Here is a 19,085-nt window from a genome sequence, read left to right on the forward strand (position 1 = left end):
AATAAAATAAATATAATTTATGAACAAGATATATAATTTAATATACATTTGAGCTTATATAATTTTTTGTTTATTAAAGAGTTTGTTGTAAGCTTTGTATCTGAGAAACTATGTTCATCAACTTTTAATAACTGAATGATTTGCGTGTTTATAAGACACTGCCAGGTTCAAGGATGATCCTGAAAGTTTGAAATGTTTCTCTGTGCAGGAACTTCTCAAATGAACCATCCAAGCCATGAGCAGTTTACCCCGAAACACCAAGATGGATCCCAAACAGTCCTACAGCTGTCCCGGTCTGCAGCTCCAGCAGGGGACAAAACGCCATCTCTCCTTCTCCACCTCCTCCTCCGCCTCCTCAAATCCTTCAGAACTTCTCCAAAGTTCTGCTTTCAAGAACCTGCTGCAGCACAACACCGGGATATACTCGCATCATAGTCCCAGAGCCACGGCCAGAACCGACGGCACCTGCTCGGCCTACAGCAGCCCTCGCGTTCCCAAGAGAGACACCGTCCGTTCCAAAGACACCCTGGACCTTCACTCCCCTGCTCTTACCCAGAAGGCCTTGCGGGATCTCCAGCTGCGGAGGAACACCAACAAGAACTGGACTTTTGGGAAGTATCGCACCAGGAATGTTGACAATGCAGACGCCAGAGAAGCCTTGTGCGGGAGAGGACGACTCCTCTCCAAAAGTGCAAACGGGAATGAAGCGTCTGGAGCGATAAGGAGCTTCCAGAAGGAGATGAGAAGCGTCTCGAATCAGGGGATTTCAGAAGCGTCCAGCGCCAGAGCGAAGTCAAAGTATCAAATGTTTAACATGCCGCGCAGAGCCAGCGAGCCAGACGCAGCAAACATGGTGGCTGTCGCTCCCTTCAGGTTCAGGTGAGGACTGGTTCTTCCTCACTTTTCTCAAGTCACGCTTCGACACAAACACCCATAAATGAGTTTAAACGTGGAGTAGTTGTTAGTGATGAAACCATCTCAGAGGTTGCAGGTTCAAATATAGTTTATTAGAGCCTACTGACTAAAACGTAAGGTAGTAAATGTATAAAACAAAATCAAGTATCAAGATATTTTTGTTCCTAACGGCTGATCTTCAGGTTTCAGGAGGAACCAGACGCCGCCACGGATGACGTGAGCGACTGCTCGTCCGACTCGATGGAGGTCTGCTGTGAGGATCTGGGTGAGTCATTTGTTTTAAGGGACAATACATACATGTGTTAAAAGTCATGTTAAAAGTCATTATAGAAAGATTTGAGGTGTAAACCATTTTTTCTTTGTATGAAGAAAACTCAAATTACAACACATGAACACATACTAAATAGATGTTCAACCACATATCAGCATGTGTCTGTTTGTACAAAACTCTTTTCATTGAAATTTTTACATTAGAAAATGTGCTTAAGCTCCGTCCACTGAAAACACTTTTTTTCTGTAGATTAAATCTTGTTTACCATAACCACACCTGCTATGATTAGTCAAGCATCAAGGTTTGTCACCGCGCGCCATCAATTATGGAAGTCTCCGACTCCAAGGGCCTCGTTTTATAAACAAAGCGGGGCGTGATTACAGCTGGCTGGAGGAGGAGTGAAGATTTCATTAGGTCATAATGGACTTCCCTCTCGTAACCTCTCGTTCGCTTAGATTTCCGACTTAATAAACTTAATAAAGTAATACGTTTAAAACATGGTCATGATGAGAGACTTACTGCATCTTGGAGAGGAAGACTTGGGTATTTCACATTTGTGTCCCTTTACAATCTGACTCTATAATTCATTTCAGGATTCTTGTTCACAGTCTGAGGCTTTTGCACGTCTTCAATCTCAATTTGATTCACATTTTGTAGGTCAGTGTAGATTATATTTGTCAATTTTTTCTCTGCAATGTTGGGCTATTTTTTGTGATCTTCATTCCTTTACCATCTGACATTGTACAGAGATGTAGTCCCTGGCTCGACCCACACTAATAAATACATAGACAATAAATGGAGGGACATTTCATCTCACAGGCCGCAAATGGCCCACACGCCGCAACTTTGTTTTGCTCTATCTTTATGTATAACTTGTGTTTGACAGACTCTGTTTGACTTTGTTGTCTGGTATGAGTAAGAAATGTTCCAACTGCAACTAAACCTTAACTTTCAAAAGGGCAAATTGTGGCTAACTGTCTGAATTTACCTGGACCTCATGAGGTCAGTGTTATTTTCTTTTGTTTTATTGCTTATTACCTTCTTTTTGTTCAGTCTTTTCTATTACTGTTAATTTTTTTTCTTTAAGGTTCCTTATACTTCCATATATATTGGTTGTCATTTATAATTCATTCATTCATTCATTTCTACCGCTGTATCCCTTATGGGGGTCGCGTGGAGACTGGAGCCTATCCCGGTTTCATTGGGTGAGAGGCAGGGGACACCTTGGACAGGAGGCCAGTCTGGGGCAGGGCACACCAAGACAGACAACCATTCACACACACACCTATGGACAATTTCCAAAAGTTCTCAATCAACCTCTGTATGTTTTTGGACTGTGGGAGGAAACAGGAGTGCCCTGAGTAAACCCACGCAACACGGAGAGAACATACAAATTCCACATAGAAAGGTCACAAGTTGGCTCGGCCTGGAAGCAAACCAGCAACCTTCAACAACTGCCCCCCCCTGTGCGCCTGTCATTTATAATATTGAACATTATTTATATATTATTAACAAACATATATGTAGAGAAAATATTTTCCCGGAGATATTTGTAATGATGTGATTGATATGTTGTCCTAACCAAAAAACTATTTATCTGCCATGTTAACTTGTCTATTAGTTTACAACAAACCACAATAACTGGTCCATATGTCTCTAATCCAGCCGAATGAAATGTATGGTTTTTGAAGAATCTGCTACTGACGTCCAGAATCTATTTTATCGATATTGAACAGGCCGGATTAATTTTTATTCTCAAAAAAGTTATTTTATGGTTTATATTTCAATACAGAGGGTGTTAAATAAGTAATTCAATATATTATTTACAATTTACAAGAAAATATTTTCAGTGTCCAAATTATTCACAACCGTTATAAACTGGTTATAAAATCACAGCAAACGCTCAGATTTCCCTTCTCTTCTCTCCAAGCTGCCGATTGTGCACAATTTTCCCATATTAAGCGAGAAACCTGTGATGTTCATGTTGACACTGGACTTCATCGTGCAGTTGCTCTCACCAGCACGTCTGCCAAAACTGCAAAACAATGTTGAATTTATACGTTCCACCTGTTATGTCCATTCAACTCTCAGCAAGAGCCTTCAGGAAAAACCCCTAAATTCTTGGCTGCAGAAGCTTCTCAATTTATGTTTGCAATATCTTTTTTTATTAAACCTCACATGTACCATTAAATTTAATCCAACATCACTTAAATATGATTTTGTTTTATTATGTTGTGAATTTGTTCTGCTAGAAAACACAGTAAACAAAGTCAGAAAAGTTAACTCTGCCTTAAACTATTTTTCACTCGGGTGAGTTTTAGCAATACTATACGATATTCATCATGATACGATATAGTAGTATCACGAAAATGTTGGGATGTATTCGGATTTTATACAAGGTTATACTTTTTACTCAGTTTAACTTATTTTTAAGAAAATTAGTAAAACGTTTTGTGATTCAAAACTACTTTTTCATTTTCTGTTTTTTTTTTTTTTTTAATAATCTGAATTCTACTCAATTACAGTCTTATATACAGTGTATATAAAAAGTTTCAGTTTCTTCCACTTTAATCTGCAATATTCTCTCTATTTGTCTGCTATCTGACTGGTGAAAATTCAGTGCAGTAGCTCTTCAGCGCCATCTACCATAGTGGAGGTTGGAAAGTTGTTCTGTACTTATAATTGACCTCAAATATTATTTTGGATTTTTACTAAAGAAAAAATTTATAAAGGGGTTAAATATTGTATTTTGGCCTCGGAGTGAAAGTAAAAATTGACTTCAGGTTGAGTGCATCATTGACAAAATATATATATTTTTTCTTTGTGCCATTATTCTTCTGTTTTTTCGGACCAAATTATTACTTCCCTTTCTTTCAAGCATTTTGCATGTTGTATATTCTTGTGAGATTTCGAAGTATCTTGATAATTGAGAAATAATATTAGTCTGATGAAAATTAAGATAATTATATAAAAAAAATGCATGCAAAATACCCATACCTCAAAAAAACAGACATAATATTCACACAAAAAATCATTGAAAAACAGGATTTTTTTTCTTTTTGGAGTGAATGCATTTTGCCTCCACACTAAGAAACAACATCCTAATCATGGAATCACATGATGTCACTGCTAATGCCATTCATGCTGCTGCTATTTTAAAACTGACTAAGTGGCTTCTTAATTATCGTAATGACTTCTCAGCAAAGAGTCTTCCCGGCTCCGAGGAGTGAACCAGCAGGCGAGTGGTTCCGTGATGAGGGTCTGAGGGTGTGAGTGCCTCGTCGAGAGGATCGGCTTTCATGTCCTGTCTGGCTCGCTCGCTCGTCCGGGGCAGGATGGGACAAATGGGATGATTCAGTTCGCTTTTCTTTGAAGGCCGTCGTCTGGATTTAATGATGACGAAGCTCAGGATGGAAATATGAGATCGCGCTTAGTGTGGTTTTAGAGCAACATCAGCAATGCTGAGAAAAACATCCTTATAAAGTCTTTGAAAGTTGCAGTCGTATTGCTCGTTCTTAATCTCTTAACTTAAAAAAAGAACCCATTTGTGGCTGAAAATGAAGTTTTTTTTCCTCTCGAAGCTGATCCAACAAACATCATGATTGTATTATATTTTGATGTAAAAGCTTTTTGTTCTGTGTTTAAACACATCCAACAGGTCTCCACATCTGGAGCTCTTGATGTTTCTGAATCGCTGGTGTCATCTTTGAAAACCAGACGAGAGCAGCTGAGCGTCCTGAGACAGGAATAACAAGCAGCTGCGTCTCCGTCACATCACTCAGTGAAACACGCCCGATCAGATGGTCGCAGCGACCCAGTATTCGCTCCAGATGGGGAAGTAACCAAATAAACGATGCACTGCTCTCCCGGGATGAACTGAGCGGACTTTTCCGCAGAGTTACAAAAATCGTCATGTGAGGAAATAGTAAAACATGTTGTTAAACTGCAGGTTTTTAACGGCTTATTTTACAGACAACGTTTTGATCTAGAGTCGTGACTTTGTCAACAACTTGAGACAAAACTAATTACTCTGGAGTTTCCAACAGGCGCAGCCTTAACCCTTGTGTTGTCTCAGGGTCACCTTGACCCAGAGACAACACAAGGGTTATGATATGTTGGTTTTATATTCATTTTTAATTTATTTGTGTCGTTAGAATGGACTGTTGTATTTACTACTTTTGTTGTTTGGAGATTGTTCTTACATTCTTGCTTGGTCGTTTGTTTAATGTGAATACATTTTTTATGCTTTTACTTACATATGCTTCTAAAACTGGCATTTTAAAAGAACTGATGATGAGAATATATATTGTAATTTAAATGACAACTTCCAAAAATACCTGAAAAACTTTTTTAGTTTAAGCTTATTTCCAAACGAAGCCTGATTTAAAAAGAAATGCTGTTTAAAAGCTGATACAACATTTGTCATAAAGTTTTAATCTAAAACATACTTATTAAAACATACAATACTAGTGCATACTTTACAAACGCTAATAGATTGGATTGTAACTGAAATGGATAAACACAGTTCAACGCATTATATGAATGTGACGTGGAAAAATCTTGACAAAAAGACAAACTTTATAATATATATTTTCATTTCATCTTCATCAAAAGAACCAGAGTTGCCGTTTCCCATTCATACGCAATTCCTGACATCATCTAGAAAAGCAGTAATTTTAACTCACTGTATCACGAACTAACCTCACAGGGACGGAGCTTTGATACCCGGTCCATGGAAACCATCAGTAGGATCCAAACATACTCCCACTAGGGACACGTTTGACTCTTTTACTTGAGAAGACAAATCTGTCGTCAGTCTCTTCTTTCCTGTAACACAAACCTTTTGTTTTCTTAAGCTGTAGCAACGACTAACATATGCTCAAGTCAGCTCATGGTAATATCGCGTGTCCACCATGAAATGTGACAATAAGGACTGTTTGTTTTTTAAAAAGGAGTGAGAAAAAAGTTAATACAAGAGAAGGTTTTTTCGTGCTCACATGACAGGCAGGCTGTAGGAGGTGGTTTCCACAGCACCTCACACAAACCCCCCCGAACCTCCTTTGGGACAACTGGTGTAAATAATCACTGTCACATGTCAGCAAAAATAAAAATCTGCGTGGCTGGATTTTTAGCTTAATGTCATGATGTGTGTATGTGTGTGTGTGTATGTGTGTGTTTGAAGGCGAGAGAGACTGTCTCACACTGTCACAGAGATATTTTCAAAATGTGGTTTTGGGTGTGTTTCCTCCTCGCTTTGGCACATCTCGCTGCTTACTCAGTACGTTTGAGTGAAGTCAACAATTTGGCTAAAATCGTTTTTGGACTTAAAAGTAAAGCTTTTTTTTTTGAAAAGCGAAAGTTTTGACATTTACAGATGCTGCTTTTGTTTTCATGCTATTTAGAGATTTACTGTTGCATCGAACTTTTGATCATATTTAACCATAACTAAATAGATATATTACACTTTATTTGTTCCTTGGGAATGTTGGGAAATTGCAATTTCAATCACCAAAAGTATAAATAAGAATTTAAAAAGTATAAGTAAGAAGTGAAGTTTATACAAAAGTGAAAATTGTAACGGGAAGCACTGAAAGTTACACAATTAAACCCAAATGAAAAGGGTCTAGTTGTGATCTTTAGCCTGTTATGTTAAAAGTTTCATAAAGGCTTTACTTTAGCCTCTGTCTAAAAGTTGTCAACCATAGACTGTAGAATTAACCAAGACAACTTAAAATATATGTATAATTCAAGCAATGTATAAATTTGCTTTTGCATCTGTATTTTGAGAACGGAGATTAATTAAAAATAAATGGCTAAAACTTAATAAACAAAATTTGGCTTTGACACACCAGCGTAATTTTTTTTATGGTTATTTGAGAAACTAAATGTTGAGTTTTTTAACATCCAATGGAATAACTGGAGTCTACTGACTCCTTCAAGAAACATCTTAAGACATTTGATTTCATGCAGGCTTTTCCTTGATTTTTTGAGACTCTGTTCTTCAAACTTACTTCTTCTTACTTCTTTTCAGTAAAACACATATGTGTGGTTATACCTTCTGGCTCTTCAACTGCCAGTACATTTACTAAATGATTGGTTATTTACACACATCATCACTGGGATACATGTTCTCCTTTATATAATGATCAAATTGGAACTTAAAAATGTGTTATACTGTTGGCTTTATATTATATTTTTTATTTTTTGTCTCAGTGTCATTTTACCAGCAACAATATATGCTCTCGAATATTCAAAAGCAGTTTCTAGTCTTGAAAATGTAGGTACAATAAAAAAAATGTTTTTATGTAAATAATAAATATGGGAAGAAAGCTCTTACATGATTGTATGTTTTTTTGTTCCTGTTATTGGATTGAATGATTTGGACATTATGGGTCATATATCCTATTTAAATGCAATTTCTTTAAATCAGTAACAGGTTACACATTAATATCAATGTTTCCACCGTCGCCGGTACTGACGACGTCGAGTGTAACCAACGGGGAGCACTGAAGGTGAGGCAGGGGGAGGGGAGAACAAAGGAATCGGTGGAGCCGGTGGGGAAGAAAAAACGGGTTCGATAGCCGAGAATGATGCTTCATTTTCATAGTCAGCAGTGATTATTCCTGTTTTCTTCTGAGAGGGCAAAGCATCCTAAAACGCTGGAAAAAGAGAGGAGGGGGGGTTGGCTAGGTGGGTGGATGATAGGAGGGAAGTCTGAGGCGAGGGAGAGGCAGCAGAGAGCAGGGGGAGGAGGGAAGTCTGCCACCGCTGTCATTCTGCTGCTGCTGCGCCGTTCAGAGGCAGATTGCTGGCTTGAAGGGAGGAGTGTGGAAAAACGAAGGAAAAGGAGGACAGGAGAGAAAGAAGACTGCAACAGCTGCAGCGGCTGGTCGGGAGAGGAGAAGGACGAGGAGGCTGCTGCGGTGAAGTGTCATTTTCCTGGCTTGCTTTTTTTTGCACAAAGAGGGAAGGACTGAGTAAGGAAGTCTCCTTTTTTTTTTTTCTTCTCGCCGATGATTTTCCTACGTGCCCTCATGCAGCCGGCATGCTTACCAGTCGCGTGAAAGGCGGAGAAGGAGATCTAAAGATGGAAAGGACAGACAGCACAAAGGCGTACGGCCAAGGGGACGGCAAAGGGGTCGGCATGGCCGCCAAGAGACCCAAGTCCGGTGTGCCCCAGAGCACCCACAGGGGAGAGCTGAAGGTGTACCGGGCGGGAAGTTCCGAGGGAAGGATACCGGTGTCGTCCAACCTTCGCAAGCAGAGGTCCATGACCAACCTGGCGGTGCTCACCGACGCGGAGAAGAAGTTGCACCTTTACGAGCCCAAGTGGTGCGACGACATGGCCAAACCTGGAGCCGGTCCCAACCGGACGGGCAAGCCGAAGGCTGCGGGGGGTGGCAGCGGTGCCGTAGGGGCTGCCCCACTTTCCAGAAACCTTTCCAAGTCGGAGCATTCGCTGTTCCAGGGCAAGCCTAAGCCCTTCAGCCCTCTGGCTGCCCCCTCGGCTCTTGGCAAGCAGAGCCGCATCCCTCGTGCGCCGTTTGCCGAGGTGAAGCCTCTTAGCAAGGCACCTGAGGATGGGAAGTCGGACGACGAGATACTCTCCAGCAAGGCCAAGGCCAAGAAACAAGGGACCGGGGCCGGTGGGGAATCGGGGACCAAAGGCCAGGGAAAGGAAGGGGACAAAGCCTTCCTAAAGGTGGATCCAGAGTTGGTGGTGACGGTGCTAGGTGACCTAGAGCAGCTGCTGTTCAGTCAGATTTTGGGTGAGTGGAACGCAGCACGTTCAATTCCAAGCATCACATCCTTTCAAAACCAACGCCCCCTCGTACAATACCTTCCTAAAACCAGCAGCACGCCCCCTTTAATGCAGCCAGCAGTCGACAATCCTGGCTCCCCCACGTTCTCTCCATACATCAGATATTTGAATTATGATGTTTTTATACCTCTTTTGCATCACCAGCTTGATGCTTTTTTTTTTTAGCTAAATGTAAGTGGAAGGTAAATGACGTGGTTGTATTCCATTGTTCTCGTGCAGGTGTCTTGAGCGTAGTACTACACTGGCTAATGAACCCTCCTATCACAACATTACCGGCTCGTTGCGTGATAGAAGCCTGAGGGCCTGAGCATGAATACCAGCGCACCGGATCTCATTTCTAATACTCCAGTTCGCTGCAACATGTGCCGGTACAACCAAAGGCTCCTCACAGGCCTACTCCCAAAATATATCACGTGGGAGGGGGGGAAATATTTTTCTCACCGAGCAAAACCTCAAGTCCAGTCTCTGCTCTATTCTTCGTGGTGTTTCTCTAAACCAGTCCAGGCCAGGTTGATTAATAAGATTGTGATTCTGAATAAGTAGATCAGTGCTTTTGATATATTTGTACTCGTTGGTTTGTTACTTACTTGTATTATAACTAAAACGTGGAGGGATTATGTTTTTGCTGGCTTTAGTGTGTTTGTTTGCAAACAACAATACTCTTTTCAAGATATTGTTAAAATGGTGACAAATATCCAAGTTGGAGTGAATATATTTTCTGAAGTTGCATCTGGATTCATGAAGGATTTGAAAGTTTTTAACATTAAATTGACTTCTAATCGCTGCTGCCCATGTACTGAATTGGGAAATTGAGTTTATAACACACAGTTTGCACTAGTTTGCTAGTTGTTGTTATAATTTTATTTTATGTTGTGTTTTTATAAGGGTATATGAAATCAGCTTCTTGGATTCATCAAAGCCATTTGATGATTTTTTTCTGGTCAGGGTTGTCAACAGGGTATTCCGTAGAAGGTTAACAGCTTCAAATCTTTTAAAAACACTGAATATTTTCTCATCAATTTGTTGGGTGAGATGACGGTTGGGTGTTAGCTTAGAGCAACAGGGATTCTCGTTAAATCCAAGTTTGCTTTGGCAGTTTATGGAACTTGGACTTACTGGTGGAACCGTTGATTATAACCTCTAGATAAGGCGTGTTAAACCTAATCACACGAGGGGCTAACATGTCACACACAGACCAAGTTGTGGGATGAAAAACATTCTAGTTTTCTTCATGTTGAATTCCCTTTAATGTAGGAGGTTTTTTTTAAGGCTTCCACATTAATAGTACACGTTCATCTTTTCGAATTATGTTACCATAAATGAAGGTGCCATAGCTTTTGATGTAATTTAACTTTAAGAAATATATTTCATCATCAACTTTATCTTAATATTTTGTGGGCCACATACGAATGAACGACAGCACGTTTAGCTCAGGCCATTGAACTTGAACGTTAAACAGTAAATATTGCAACCCTAAAGTATTTATTCATGGAGACCTGAGAGCGTACACTATAAATAATACTATAATAAAGTGCAGGAGTGAATATCTCACCGTGCTAGAATGACGATGAAGATAAATCTAGAGTCATTACACCCCAAAAAGGGAGTCTAATGAATTATTCAGGGTCATGCGAGATGAAAATCCAATTCAGCCAACTGTCAAAAGGTCAAGTGCTTTGAGCTCTGATTGACATAAAAGACTGAAGAAACCAGCCTGAAGATCTAGCATCGAGTGATTTGCCATCGATTCTTCAAGTAAAAAAGGAAGGCTGAGTACAATTAATGATTTGTGTTCATAAATTGGGATTGAGTAAGTTGGTAAATTCATGCATTATTCTGGGATGTCATGCGGCTCCTCCCTACAATCCTGCACGAGCACTGTTGTGACCCGTTCGCTCCACCGTTGTTGTTAAATTGGCTCATTTATCAGCCGTGTTGTGTCTGTTGCTGTTTTATTCCATTAGCACTTGTCACATGACTGACCGCCACAAATGAGGTGTCTCCTTTGGGATGTTTACAAATGCATGTTGTTCCTCTTCTCACCACATTTTGATTCTAGATGTGATTCAGTCTATGGTTTAGAGTTTTTAACGTGGCAGATTGTGGCAGCAGACAGAAGCATGGGAGAGCAACCCGACCTTAAGACAACAGGCCAATGTTCCTTTCATCTTAACGACAAGTGATCGGTCATGCAAGATCCCCGCAAATGTCACAGTCGCTCAGGGCAGCCAAAGGAATAAGGGAGACAAAAACAGGGCGAACCGTTGTCAGGGGAAACGCCTGGGAGCAACATCTGTAGAGGATCCTGTGTAAGAGAGCGTACAGGTGTTATGCTTTGTCAAATATACAAACAAATGCATGTTATGTATTTAGGCGTTTAAAATACACTTATATACATCATCTTAAAAAGACAACAGAACAACTACATAGTTGTTGTAGCTTGATGGTCTCGACCAGTTCTAAAGTCCTGATTGTTATTAACTTCAGGGTGTCTGCCGGTCCTGTGAGTTGAAAAAGATATACGAACAAATGTGCTTGTATCTTAAAAATTCACGAAGGAACTACTTGTTCTTTGCACCAGGGAGATCTCTAGAGGACACACAAATACTATCTTTTAAACAACTGCACGTCTTGCAACACATTAGATGTGTGACCTACGTTATGATATTATTTATACATTATCATATCTATATATTGTATAAAAAACTCATTGTAAATCCGCTTTCATACACTGTTGGATGTGGGACACCGTCTCTATGGCTTCGATTAAAGATTCAGAGCTGCTTGAGTATTCTGGCAGGATTTTTCCATTTGGGTGTTAAGCCAAAGCACTTGCAGTTGACTTTGGAATGTCTTCCTGACATGTGTCGGACTCTTGTTTTACCAGTGATTTACTTACTCACAATAAATCAAATATGACAGTTTTATCAAGATATCTCAAGTTTAAAAAAAACAACATCTGTAGCTATGGAAAAACAAAGACTATATGAGACTATTTTTCTTCTCTGTTTATTGGCTGGTAAAACTAAACATGCAAAAATAATAAAAAAGGAAAATTGGCTCACGAGAGTTGAATCTAAAAGACCATATCTAGTCCTTTTCGATTGTTTTATTGATAATAACCTAAATCACTGAAGTTCTCACATCAATAGCTATGATATCCACTAACATTTCATGTTTTCTACTAACTTACTAAGGTGGTTTAATGAGTATGTTGGACCTATTTTGTATACGTTGGTTGGAACACTATTTTTGGACTTTGAAAATAGATAAAACAAACATTCTATTTGCAATGATACTGGAGTGCGAAGTTTTGACACTTTCCGTTTAACCACTATTTGATCCCAGTTGTATTGGTTGTTGTAGCCGTAATGAAGCTGTGATAAACATTGAGTTTTGTTGTCCTGCAGGAGCTTCTGAAGCCACAATTTGCTGTTGTTATTTATGAATGAGTCACACAGATGAAGTAATTTTATGCCGATTCATCAAAGCCTCATTCATCGGTCGGATTATACAACAGCGGAGATGAGAGTCGCTTGTGACTCCTCGCTGCAAATGTTTACTTACATTTGTCTAGAAAGACCTTCGAGTATTTCTGTTTGATTCCTTGAGGGCATAAATAAAAATGTAAAAACTCTGAGGAAGATACATTGATTGTAAAGATATTTAAATATATACAGTAAGTATTCAAAAATGTTCAAAATGAATTCAAAACTTTTTTCCCATGTTTAGTTTTTCAGTTCCTGTTTTATTTTGACGGAGGTTGTCTTTCCTGTGTGACTTCACCATCTTTTTACCTGACCAGTCTGATTGCCTTCCAATGTTAGCACCTGATCCTGATCCCTTCTTTATTTGAGTTCCACTCTCTCTTTGTCTGGTGGAAGTATGTTGTTGATTTCTGTGTCCACACTTTTTCCATGTCACTTCTTGAGTTTTTACCTTGCTGTACATTTTCCAGCAGTCAGTAGTGCCCTCATTTTTAGTCATATTTTACCTGAATTTGTCAGCACTCTTGGTTTCATTTCATATTTTTAATTTTTAAATGTATTTACTGAAATAAAATGGCCTTAAACAACTTACGTATCTTGTGCATTTGGATCGAGGATTTTTTTTTTTTTTTTTTTTTGGATGGTGCTTTGTTTGTGAAACCTACAAGTGGAAAATGGTTATTTTCCCTCATTGTGGTAAAAAAAGAAAAAGGGAACTTGAATATAAAAAAGGAAAAGTCATAAAAAAGCAAGTTCATATTGTAAAGGTCAGTAGATTTTATCGATGGCATCATTCACACTAGGCCACAAGGGACTTGTTACCAGTTACCACCGCAGCATGTATTTAAATATATTAATGATTAATTAATTAATGTTAATTGTCCTGCTCACTAATGGCTTCTTTAAAAGTTGATTCCCCGATCGTCGGTCGCCGAACACATTACACGACATCTAGCAGTCGTTGGTCGGGAGTAATTGATGTTCTCTGCAATGCGTCTCCTGCAGCTGAACCAAAGTGAACTCGGAGAAACTTCACAAGTGCAATCCACACACACGCTTTCAAGTTAGGCAGCGCTCTTACTCGCTAAACTTGTGGCTCAGCAGCCTGAAATACAAACGTCTCTGTCAGATAAATGAAGAATCGGTAAGTTCTACACATTCCTACAGGGAACGCAACATTAATGCTGATGTTACTCTTTGTGTAAATGTGTTGCAGCAACATTTTAATTCACTTCTCTGGGAGCTCTGGGAATAAGTGTCAAGTTAAAGTGATTATTTTCTTCTTTTTTTTTTCACAATATTGCTTTTCTTCATTTTATGTTTAAAAAAACTAGTTAAGCTGCCAGCATTGAGGGGGTGTTAACAGTGTGTACCCTTTGGGAAATTCATGCCCCCCCCCCCCATATCCACTCTGGTGTATGATGTCAGCGGAATAGTACAAATTGTTGTCATCACGCCGACCAGTGAGGAGGGGGGTGTGGTCCCAAATCCCCTCAGGTGAAATATGTCTAATGGTGTGAACCTCCCCTCCAGAAAACACCCGTCACATCTGTCTCGTAATTCACATCAGATTGCAATCATCCGAACAAAATAAATAAAAAAATGTTTTTAGTCTCCTGTGACTGGCTTTGAGCACGTTTACTAACTAATGACTGACCCGCAGACCCTGAGTCGCAGAGGAAACGAACCGTGCAGAACGTCCTTGACCTTCGCCAGAATTTGGAGGATACGATGTCGAGTCTGCGGGGCTCGCAGCTCAGCCATAGGTGGGTGCATTTTCACGTGCTTATTTCCCCCCTCGGGTTTTTGAGTGCTTCGTGGATGAAGTCATGAAATGAAACTCGTGTTGAGAAGAAACAGATAGTGTTTTTTTGGGAAGGATCCGTCGCTCCGATCACGTGCGAACAGTTTTCTTTGGCCGCGGCAGGAGTTCCCACCTGGCGAACATCTGGCTTTGATGTTTCTTAAATCGCCTCACGGCCGTGATGTCGTTCCAGGAATCAGAGGAGGAAATGTATTTGTTGTAACAACCACGACTGATCCAAACTCCTGCGAACATTTTGGCTCGTTCAGAAATAAGCTTTTTTCTTTTTTAACTCTTCACTTTGTACTGAGACAGTAATCCGCTGAGCTGAAGAATCTGAAGAACTTAATGTTCGTTTTCACCCAATAAGTAGGTTAAATAGATTCAGGATAAAATGGAGGAGGAAGTGTTAGTAAAATCTGTAGCTACAGTTCTGACAGAGCTAAATAAGTCAAAGGTTTTTAGCCCCAATTGTGCATGTCAACAACCCAGAACATCATTCACATGTCTTATTGTTTGTTGAGGTGTAAATAATTCAGTGATTGTATATTACTGACTTTTTCTGTCACTTTTCTACTTTTTGAAAACAAATCTGTAGTATTTGCTTCTATTTTCTCTTTCATTATTTGCTAATAATACATATTAAAAACAAATTGTTGTGTGATTGTTACATGAATCTTATTTTCATATTATTAGAACTTATTAGCCATATATATATATTTTTAATAGAGTAAAAATCTTTGGTAATATTGGTGGCAAATTTAGATTAAATTAATTATTTTATAAGATTAGAAGATCTTATAATATTAAGAATGTTTTTTTTTTTTTACATCTTATTATATTTTATACCAAGAAGCCACTCTAATTAATTACTAATTATTAATAATTAATAAAGTCATTAACACTTTCCTATATAATTGCAACATACTTTCTTTTATTACTTTTTTTCTTTTAAAAATGCCAAAAATCATTTTCTGGTATAGTTTAATTGTCGTAAATTAAATTTTAATTCCTTTTGATTGCGTCATCATTCATTCACAAGTTATATATATATATATTTTTAATTGAGCTTCCAAGATTATAGTCATTGTATTTTTCTTTGTTTTATTATTGAATATATGATCTTTTTGTGGTGTCAGTACAGAATAAAAGAGTGAAATAAGATTACACACACAAAAGAAAAACAATAGAAAAAGAGAACCAAGCACCAATGCAGCCATTCTGCAGGGCTCAATTAGCTTAGGGATAAATAGTCTTGGTTGATGGTTAGACTTTTTCCTCATGAGGTATTATTTGGTAGGCACCAACAGATCTGCCAAAAAGCTGCAAACTAAGCGCGACATCTATCCCTTAATAAAGGATCTGACGTTGCTGAGTAACTCGGGGAGTTTTAAAGTCACAAAAATAATTTTATGGCAAAAAAACACACATTTTTTTTAGAAAACAGTCGCTACATCTTTGCTCGTAGCTGCTGAATTATCCATCAGGAGGGAAGAACAACACTGACCTTGGCTGTGCAATATTTATCAAGGCGGGCAGGAAGATGGACTTATGTCATCTTCAGGCTGAAGTTGCTTCGAGCCACTGGAGAGTCCTGACCCTGACCCACTTCCACCTCTGTTGTCTCAGGAAGAAAGCGATACAGTTGTCATACATGCTGTTTTTTGCTTAGAATGAATGCTAATTTTCAACATGATAAAATCTGTTTCTAGTTTCTGTTGGTTGAATCTGTGAAGTCTGAGACTGTGTCAACACCGCTGTGGATTCTTCTGCTACTATTTCTGTTGAGTGCTCCAGTTTAAGAGCCACTTCCCCTCTTGATATTCCTGTCATGGCGAACTTGCATTTTCTTTGACGGGAAAGAGCTGAAGTGGTTTTTAATTCTAATAAATGTAACCTTTCCTCCTAGCTGCCTGGAGAGCAGCAACGTGGGCTACGACAGCGACGAGACGAACGCTCGCAGCATCTCCAGTCTGTCCAACCGCTCGTCTCCTCTCTCCTGGCGCCACGGTCAGTCCAGCCCACGTCTCCAGGCCGGCGACGCCCCGTCCTCCGCCGGGGGGTACCAGGAATCCAAGAGCAGCTCCCAGTACGCCGCCCACACCATGCCGGCCCGCTGCTCCAGCCGCCTCGGCAGCACTTCTCGTATCGAGCTCATAGAAGGCCTGGACGCGGACGGAGATCTCAAGTCCGGATACCTGAGCGACACCGACCTGGGGAAGAGTCTGCCGGATGACGAGGCCGACCTGGCAAACGGGTACGTGACCTTTAAACTGTCCTAAGCTGCCTCGATATGTTTGTCACATAGGTTGTAGATTTGAAAGCAAATTGTGCTTTAAAATAAAAGATATCTGATCCCCGCATAAGAAAAATAGACAGTATAGTTTAATAATAAAATTTGCAGCACGAGGTTAATACAATTACATGGTATTAATATAGAGAATAGATAGAACTGGTATTGATCCCTTATAGGAAACAATGCATTTTCTATCAATTTCATGAATTGTCAAAGATAGTTTGAACAGAAATGGAACCTGATAAATGGATTGAAAAGATGTGATTTTAAAACAACATGTAATTATTATTAAAATGACACCATTTAAAAAATATATATATATAAAATGGTTCTGAGTTGAAATTCTAAATGTGTTTTGTTCTGTAATCAGTTTTAGAATTACAATATAAATTCTCTGACTATGACAAAACCACATCCAATTTGAATTGGAGACAAACATGTTTTATGTGAAATAAATTGATACATTATGTCATAAAAAACATGTGTCAAAATCATAAATCTATCCTCAAATAATTAAAAGACAATATAAAATTATACTTCTACAGACTTAACAGATAAAATATTTGAATGCTTGCATCTATAAAAATGCTTCCTAATACTTTACTGTCTAATGAAATACGTGTCCCAAACCTTTTGTTCTAAAACAAAACTAGAGTTGTACTTTCACAGCAGTAGTCGGGATGAAAACATGAATCACAGCAAGTTCTGTATCAGAAAATCTTGTTCTCTATGAATGAAAACAACACATGTTTCAGCTCTCTGATGCTATTTGGGTTCTTTCATCGTGTCATCTGAGCGCCTTGAAACACTTTTAAAGGGTTTTTCTCTCTCTTTGTGACTCAGTTTGTATTTAGCTGTGTCAACAGAGAGTGAGGTGAACACGCTGTTTCTGTGCTGAGCTGTTATCACCTTCTACTTCCTGCACCCAAATACAATTTGACAGTCTTGTAATTTTTTTTTTGTTTTCGTTCTTTCCGTTTATCCGAGCTGCTTTGATTTTATCTTGACGTGTGCGTGGCTGACTTGAGGATATTCCGCTTCCCTCCCAGTCCGAAAACTAATATTCACTTGTGTGTTTCCTGCATATTTTTTATCACGGTTTGATCCCCCATTCTGGGATATTTTAAGTAATTTTAAACAAAAGTATCTGGTGAATATAATGACACAAAATAACAATCTAATGCAGATCTGCACAACATGACAAAGAGAGAGAGAGAGCGGGAACGGTGCTATTCTTTTAACGTTCGCTCTCTCCGATCACATCGATGTGAGTCGTCGCCTGATTCTCTCCACGAAGGCGACAGCTGACAGCCAGGGTTGGAGGCAGAGGAAGAAGAATCAGGGACAGTTCTCCAGTGAGCTTGAGCAGCTTTATCACTCTCACTCTAACACATAATGTTGCTGCTGCGCTCACGCTCACAATACACACTTTTTTTTAGGTCAAGTTAAAGAATTGAATCAATTTTAGAGATGATGAGGAATTGTTGTGTTTAAATGATTCTGGTTCAAACATTAAAATTATGATATACTTTATTTAATATTTTACCAATTCTTAAATACAATCTCTACTATAATAAACCATTAACACATATTTAATATTAATATTTATAACAAAAGTTATAATAAAGTAGACATTCTCAAAAAGTCCTTTGTAAAATAAAGAAGTCGAAAAATAAATATAGTTATTATAATAATAATTTAAAATGTTGCATAAATTGTTTACTATTGATATAAATAATGCATTATAGCTTCCATAAATACCTTTTTTTATATATACATGTAATGATTATTTATATAACTATTAAAAGCAGTAAGAAGTTCATTTGACTTAGTATTAATATTATAAATCAAATGTAAATTACATTTAAATATAATTATAATAATAAAACTAAACTAAAAATTTCTACATAGCCTTTGAGTAAAAAAGATTTATTAACAAACTAAAAGATCAAAACAAGCAAATATTAGTATTATTTTGATGAATAAAATTGATTGTTCGACATAAACAATCTCTGTTCAATAAACCATTGAATGATGAAGGAGTTCCAACCTCTCGCGAGCCACATTTACACGTTCTAACTGTACATCTTCTGTCACACACTCACAGCTAGACCGTGAGCCATTAACTACCAGCTCTTGGAAATAGATCAGCCTCTTCCTGCGTAACCATGGCAACCGAATCGGCTCCGAGAACCCTGTCGCTGGTTCTCCTTGCATTGTCTCCGAAGACGTTAATGGGTGAACGAGCGACTTTTCTTTTCGTTGCCTGTTTAATCTAAGATGGAGGAACATGTCAGCTTTTGCACGGGCCGACATGTGTAATGGATATTGATTCCCACACAGTAGCCAAATGTGTAAACATGTCCAGTAATCACCGCTGGTGTGTCAATAACCTGATACCACACACGCAGTTTCCATCACAGACGAGCCGACTTTACTTCTCTCTGTGTGGAGGATGACGCTTTAAATCACATTTACTTTAAATAAAA

The 19,085-nt window shown here is 38.8% G+C and overlaps 1 protein-coding gene across 3 annotated transcripts in view; it reads left to right on the forward strand.

Annotated features, from left to right (window-relative positions):
* The first annotated feature begins 220 nt into the window (after positions 1–220).
* Positions 221–19,085, forward strand: part of nav1b (neuron navigator 1b) — a 47,997-nt gene continuing 29,132 nt past the window's right edge. For 2 of the 3 annotated variants that reach the window (XM_087801544.1, XM_087801545.1), the window contains exons 1-4: positions 221–879; positions 1,098–1,180; positions 14,160–14,262; positions 16,210–16,557. In XM_087801544.1, coding sequence (XP_087657670.1) covers positions 236–879; positions 1,098–1,180; positions 14,160–14,262; positions 16,210–16,557 — 1,178 coding nt within the window. In that variant the 5' untranslated portion in view covers positions 221–235. Of the gene's footprint in view, positions 880–1,097; positions 1,181–7,887; positions 8,956–14,159; positions 14,263–16,209; positions 16,558–19,085 lie in introns of those variants that run through there. The other variant, XM_087801546.1, reaches the window with a different exon arrangement.

The sequence above is a fragment of the Callionymus lyra genome, chromosome 10 (assembly GCF_982586985.1).
Source record: "Callionymus lyra chromosome 10, fCalLyr1.hap1.1, whole genome shotgun sequence".
Lineage (NCBI taxonomy): Eukaryota > Metazoa > Chordata > Actinopteri > Syngnathiformes > Callionymidae > Callionymus > Callionymus lyra.